The sequence below is a fragment of the Cynoglossus semilaevis genome, chromosome 1, assembly GCF_000523025.1.
Source record: "Cynoglossus semilaevis isolate Cse_v1.0 chromosome 1, Cse_v1.0, whole genome shotgun sequence".
In the NCBI taxonomy this organism is placed as follows: Eukaryota; Metazoa; Chordata; class Actinopteri; order Pleuronectiformes; family Cynoglossidae; genus Cynoglossus; species Cynoglossus semilaevis.
Genome location: NC_024307.1, coordinates 18,041,315 through 18,048,001, shown reverse-complemented (window position 1 = coordinate 18,048,001; position 6,687 = coordinate 18,041,315). Strand labels below are relative to the sequence as shown.

The 6,687-nt window shown below is 45.4% G+C and overlaps 1 protein-coding gene across 8 annotated transcripts in view; it reads left to right on the top strand.

Annotated features, from left to right (window-relative positions):
• The window catches only part of fgfr3 (fibroblast growth factor receptor 3), a 74,016-nt gene that overhangs the window by 48,756 nt on the left and 18,573 nt on the right, over positions 1–6,687 (top strand). For all 8 annotated transcript variants that reach the window (XM_025055499.1, XM_025055492.1, XM_025055495.1 and 5 more), the window contains 2 exons: positions 5,901–6,024; positions 6,502–6,635. In XM_025055499.1, the coding sequence (XP_024911267.1) occupies positions 5,901–6,024; positions 6,502–6,635 (258 nt within the window). The remainder of the gene's footprint in view (positions 1–5,900; positions 6,025–6,501; positions 6,636–6,687) is intronic.

The following is a 6,687-nucleotide window of genomic DNA, read 5'->3' as shown; positions in this document are numbered from 1 at the left end:
CCCGGAGTCCAAAGCCCAGGGACCCCAGCCCGGGGTCCACAGCCCGGGGTCCACAGCCCAGGGTCCACAGCCCAGGGTCCACAGATTAGACACAGATTATTAAGTGGTCTCTTTTCTTGCGGTTATAAAAAACCAGATGTTTTTCCTGTCGTCTCCTCAGGCTTCACTGAGGAAACAAATCAGTTATTGATCTGATGAAGACGTTATGGGACCAAGTCTTCATTTATTGAGACATTATTTCCCCCCCTCCCTCTCCTGTCGCTGTGTCTTCTTCTCAGAGCTGTGGCTGAATCTGTTCATCCATTCACCCGTGGCCCCCGTGGCCCCCGTGGCCCCCGGTTCAGGGTGAACTCAGAGGTCAGGCTCTATAGAAAGAGAAAGAAAAGTGTGACTCCACTGACCTTCAGAGAGGTCAGAGGTCGAATCTTCACCAGAGTCTCAGTGTCAAAGTCTGTGCTGACACAGCATCAGTGACAAAAACACGAGTGCCTTTTCATCCTCAATCATTTACATCCACAGAGAAAACAGTGTTCACACATGTGTGACTCTTTGTTGTCACACGGAGCTTCAGCAGCTGAAGTGAATTTTTATTGATTTATTTTTTATAACCCTGATTGATTTGTCTTCCATTCTCAAACTGTGTCATTAGTCAGTGTGAGCCACATTTTTTCATCTGGACTTCAGCTCACATTAGCTCCGGGGAAACTGAGCTAATGTGCTGGGACTGATTTCATTATGGTCTTTAATGTTGTTAACTTCACTCCCAGAGATCGTTGTTCTGGTGTGAAGCCACATGTTCACACACTGACCACACACTGACCACACACTGACCACACACTGACCACTCTGATTCAATGTCAACTTTAATCTGGTCTCACACAGGCCTTCAGCAAACACCTGCGTTGAGTTATCAATCTGTGATGATCAAATCAGTGGTGAGAAATCTTATTTTTAAATTTGTAATTAATTTTATTTATCAAATATCTACATTTAGAACAATAGTCAAAGTCTTTTTAATAGAAATTGAACGGACATCCAGTCAAAGTTTAAGAACACAAATGTTAATGTTCCATATGTTTATCCATATATTTATAAGAGTCATACATACAAAGATCCAACATGCGGGAATTTTCTTTATTTATAAGAGTCATACAGAGATACAAAGATCCAACATGCGGGAATTTTCATTTCTTCTTTACAAATATTTGATATAAACATCATGGACATCATGGATGTCATCAGAGAGAACGATTGTCACGATGGAGACAGACAACTGTTGTCAGTACAGACACTTCCCTCCAGTCTGTTCAGCCTCCTCCCTTCTCGTCTCCTCCCTCCTTCACCTCCTCACATCTCCATCTGTGATGGGTTATCCAGCAGAGGCCGGGGGTAGAAGGGTGTGCGGGTGAGGGAGGGGGTGAGGCCCCGGGCCCTGACAGCCTGACAATGGCCTTCTAAAGACTCTATTGGCCCTCGGGGGCCCTCAAGGTGAAGACTTCTTCCTGCCATGTCCGACAGAGACAGAGATTTCATTTTTGATTTGACAGCCGTGGTAAATGTGAGCAGCAGCTCATCGGGTGTTCAGGCTTCTTTAGGCTAACGCTGGTTTCGTGATCAGTTTATTAGACAAACCTTTAAATAACTTTCAGCCAATGGTCAGTCACTTCTCTGCTAATTTAAATCAATGTTGCAGTGTGTAACACTCTCTCTCTCCTACACCTCACACTCCTCACATCTCCATCTGTGATGGTTCACCCAGCAGAGGTGGGGGAATAGCAGGGAGGGTGGGTGAAGCCCCGGGGCCCTGACAGCCTGACAATGGCTGCACTGGCCTCATATCCAGGCTGAAATGACAAGATGACTTTTGATTGGACAGCCGTGGTTAATGTGAGCAGAAAGAAGGGAGAGTGTGTCAGACGTGTAAAATGTTTGGACGGAGGACGATGGCGATGATATGGTCGCTGTGTGTGTGTGTGTCGGTGACACAGGAGTGACTGTGTGTGAGTGTGTAAAGTGGCTGCAGACCTGTGGAGGTGTGAGTGGACAGCAGTGAGTCCATTAGCAGCTCACCTACACTCCAGCTGTCCTCACACTGCAGAGCTGTGGAAGCCAAAGGCTCCGTCCTGCTCTTTGTTCCTGAGGCACGGCCACTTAAACACCACGTTTTCAAAAAAAAATATAAAAATCACATTTGAGTCTCTGGAGCGTGAGCATAAAAATCACATTTGACTCTCTGGAGCGTGAGCAGATTCATGTTGTCTCGTCAGCTACAGGTTCTCTCGCAGAGTTATAGCCGTGGGACTCCAGATTACAGCACTTAGAGGAAAAGCTGGGTTCCTGAAGACACAGCCATTTAGCGGCTGAACTGCATGTTAAACCAGTGTTTGACGGGGCCAACACTGACGCGACACAGACAGGAAATGACACGTTTGTGAATGGACGGCATCTTTGTCGAAGCTCCTTTTTAAGGAAGTTGATGTGAGACACGGACGTGGGCTTTAATCACACTGATGGAGGAGAGGGGAAAGATGGGGACAGAAGACAGAAGAGGAAGGGAACCACAGCCAACAGAATCAGTATGAGAACAGCGTGGTGGTGATTCCCTCACCTTCAGAATGTGCATCAACCATCTGTGACAGATTTTCTCTGCCAAACAGCAGAGGACGAACACAGGCAGGAGAAGAGGTCATTCAAATAACAGAGCTCAAAGATATGGGATGGTATTTTGGTAACAAAAAAAAAGGGATGACGTCATGTCCCAGACTTGATGTTCAGCCGTGTGGCTGATTAAAGAACAAATAAAAATAAAAAATATTAATAAAAATATTTATAACTGTTTTAACTGATTCTAAACTGTTTCCCAATGTTGGGGAAAAATATTTTTTTGTTCGACTCCTGCCTGCCTTTAAGCTAACTTTTAGCTGGTTGACCTGAGCTGACGTTACTGCATTTTATCGGCTGAATTTAAGATATTTATTTAGCAAACTTTTGGCCAACACTTTTGTCGTAAACATGTGAAGTGAGGCCATCACATGTTCAGGTCTGGTGCCTGCAGTGAACACAGATGTTATGTTTCAGTCAGGCGTCTACAGTGACTCCCGTCGCCCATATTTTCAGCCTTGTTCTTTTTCTGGTTTTTAATGAGTTCAAGAGAATAAATTTAGATGTGGTTTCTGCCCTCTGTCCCAGTGAACACAAGTTGTACATACAACTTCTGTTAAACCAAAGAAAATATCTGTAAATACACACGTAGGCCTATTTCTTAATATATCCTGTTGGCCTAGAGGTGGTTCCAGGACCAAACCCTTTCTGTCGACCGACTATTTTTCTAGTTCTCTGTGCTGCTGCTGCTGCTCCCCTCTGGGTCAAATTAGAGGTGGTTCTGATCCAGTCCACCACTCTGCTCTGACACGGCCATTAATTCCAGCCCTGACCCACACTGGTTCTGACAGAGCTATTTGTGTCCTGTAGCAAACTGAGGGTTTGGACCGTAAAGCACAGAACTTCCTGTGTGTCAGAGGTTTTAATCTTTTATGATTAAAAAGAAGGGAACACAGCGACCGGCCGAGGTTTCTGAGATGTTTTTCTTGGCAGCGTCTAAAGGGAGGCAGATTTATCCAAAAATCACTCCGTTTGTCCTAAGATATTTACAACCGACCAAACTGTGAGTCCAGTCCAAAGCCACTCTTTCATCATTTCAGGCTCAGCAGTGTTCATCTGTGGGTGTGAACCTCAGAGTCCACTCCCAGACCTGCTGTCCTTCTGCACGACCACGACCAAGACCGTGAAAACATTTAAAGCCTCCTGTGACTCTGATGTCAGAGCTCCTTAATCATTTAATTCTGTTTGGAATCTGGCACCGTCGGAATGGCCGGGATTATCATGTTTCTGCTGTAAAGCTGCAGGTTCCAGCCGGGTTTACCCAGAACCACGCGGTCGCGGAGCAAGCTATCGACACGCGGGCAGAAAATAATTAAAACGACTGAGACGTGAATTACAAATGTCAATCACAAGAGTTTAGAGGAATTTCCTGAAATTGAATCAGTCAGAGTTATTGATGGTTTATAAAGCTGTATTCAATATTAACCAAAAATATGAAGTACTTTTTCAATTATGGGTCAGTACATTATAAACATGTTTAAAAAATAATTGTTTTTATTACATTAGCGACATTTATCCACTGTTGCTTTTTCTAATCAAAGAAAAAAAAAAATTCTGACTGTATTCATTATTTGAAGCATCTCATAGAAAACAACATAATGTCGCTGTTTCTTTAACCTGATGGGTGTTCATTATTTAAAGTTTTATTTGACTTTTTTGATACATGGACCAAGTTCACAAAAGAATGAATGAAACCTCCACGGTCTTATTTTCTGAGCAGCTGTCGAAAACGTCCTCCCACCAACAGAACGTGATGGAGGTACATTTTTGGCGGCCGACTTTTTACGGCACAGACTCTTTGGAAAAAAGTACCTGCGTCTTCACCAACGTCACCCAGTGTGAAGTCAGTGAATATTTCTCCTAAACCTGAAGGTAGCGTGGCCAGGGAAGAAGGCTGTGTTCCTGACACAGTGTTTACTTAAAAACCCCGAAGCAGCGAGTACTCCGATTTTCTCTGAGATGAAGATGAGATGCATCAGTCTGCTCACACAATCTCTCGGTTTCTGTTGGTGGTCTCAGATTTTTTTAACCTTCTTTTAGCTCTGCTCCTCGTGTTTGCATTTACTCCCCTCCTCCTCTTAGCAGAGCGTCGACCGCAGCACAAGGCGTTACTCATCTGCTCATGAGAGCGACCATTGACTTGAGTTTGACTCTGAGAGGAGGTGGCGGTGATGAAGGAGGGGGTCAGAGACGGGGTGGAGCCAGCGGTGAAAAACCATTTGCCATCCAGCCCTGAGCTGGGCAGCCTGGTCTGTGTTACCACGCAACTGTGAAAAGCACACACAGGCATAATATTTATACTGCTGAATTATTTTCCATCCTCGCCTCCAAGAGAGAGAGAATGAAGGAGTGTAGGACAGGGGAGGAGAAGCAGGAGGAGGTGGAGGTGGAGACAGATTCTGAACCTACAAATATATACATTGTGTGGAGCTCTGGCCCGCTCCGTGAACACGTGGGGTCAAACCCTGGTGAAAACACTCGACCCTCTTTCTGTGGGTCGGCTCATTTTCCTACGGTCTGATGTTGATGAGTGTTCCACCCTGAAAAGTCTCCTTGTTGACATCACTCCCTCTGTGGAGGCTGACCTCCTTCAGAGGAGTTCACCACCTTGAGCACCTCCGTCAGCAGCAGCAGCAGCAGCAGCAGCGTTTCCACTTGAAGGTCTCAGGTCATCAGCGTCGCCCTGTGTAGTCAGTCTGTGGATGTGCACTGCGTTTTCTCTGTTCTCACTTTTATGTCTGTGTGGGTTTCTCTCTCTCTCTCTCTCTCTGTCTGTCTGTCTTTCACTCTCACCCCTCTCCCTCTTTCTCTGTCTGCCTCCTCCACCTGGTTTGAATTACTCCACTTGACTCTCCTCCCAGGAAGGTTGATTGTTGGTGACACACAGTGGGGCTGGTTTCAGAGGAGCAGAATAAAATGATCAGAGCAGAAATAGAGAAACGTCACTGCATCAACGCTGGTGTTAGGCTCTTTACCTTTCAAATTAAAAGTCTTTGCCACATCTGGTCTCACCTGGACCCCAGGACGGGAAAAGGAGGCTCTGATTTAAGTCCACTGAAGCTGACGGTCCTTTTGTCTTTTCCTGCTACTGTCTCCAGTTCCTGGGACCTGGTATTCCTGGTGTTACTGAAGTTAAAACAAAACTCTAATGACTCCTCTTTGCTTGTCCCTCTCTTGTCCCTCTCTTGTCCCTCTCTTGTCCCTCTCTTGTCCCTCTCTTGTCCCTCTCTTGTCCACAGCTTCGACACCAGCAGTGGAGCCTGGTGATGGAGAGTGCAGTACCATCAGACAGAGGAAACTACACCTGTGTGGTCCAGAACAAGTACGGCACCATCACCCACACCTACCAGCTGGATGTGCTCGGTAAGAAAAGAACAGAATCAGCTTTCTCAGTCGTTGTACAAATATAGGCGCATATACACAACATATATACAACATATATACAACACTGTCAAATGTAATAATAGTCCTGATCCTCTGACCATTTAACCATGTGCTGAACACACTTTCTAACAAAACATTTTATACATTTGCAAAGTTTTTATTTTCCATCTCCCCTCCAGGGGGCATCATTCATATCAAAAGTTTATTTACAACTGGTAAATAGTTGCTTGGTAATATATATAACTGTAAATCTGGAATTGACCCTGCTAAAGTTTGGCAATTGCACTACCCGCTGATCCACTTTGATTGTCCAAACTTTGCCTCATCACTGTCTCTGTTCCTTTAACATTCATTATTCATTGGATTTTTTTTTTTGTATTTCTGAACATATTTTCTGTACAGTATTTGATTCCCCTGCAGGACCAGTGTGAACTAAGCTTCTGTTCTTTGTCTCAGAACGCTCTCCCCACAGGCCCATTCTGCAGGCCGGGCTTCCGGCAAATCAGACAGTGGTGGTGGGCAGCGACGTGGAGTTCCACTGTAAGGTCTACAGCGATGCTCAGCCTCACATCCAGTGGCTGAAGCACATCGAGTACAACGGCAGCCGCTACCGCCCCCATGGCGGCTCCTATGGCCACATCC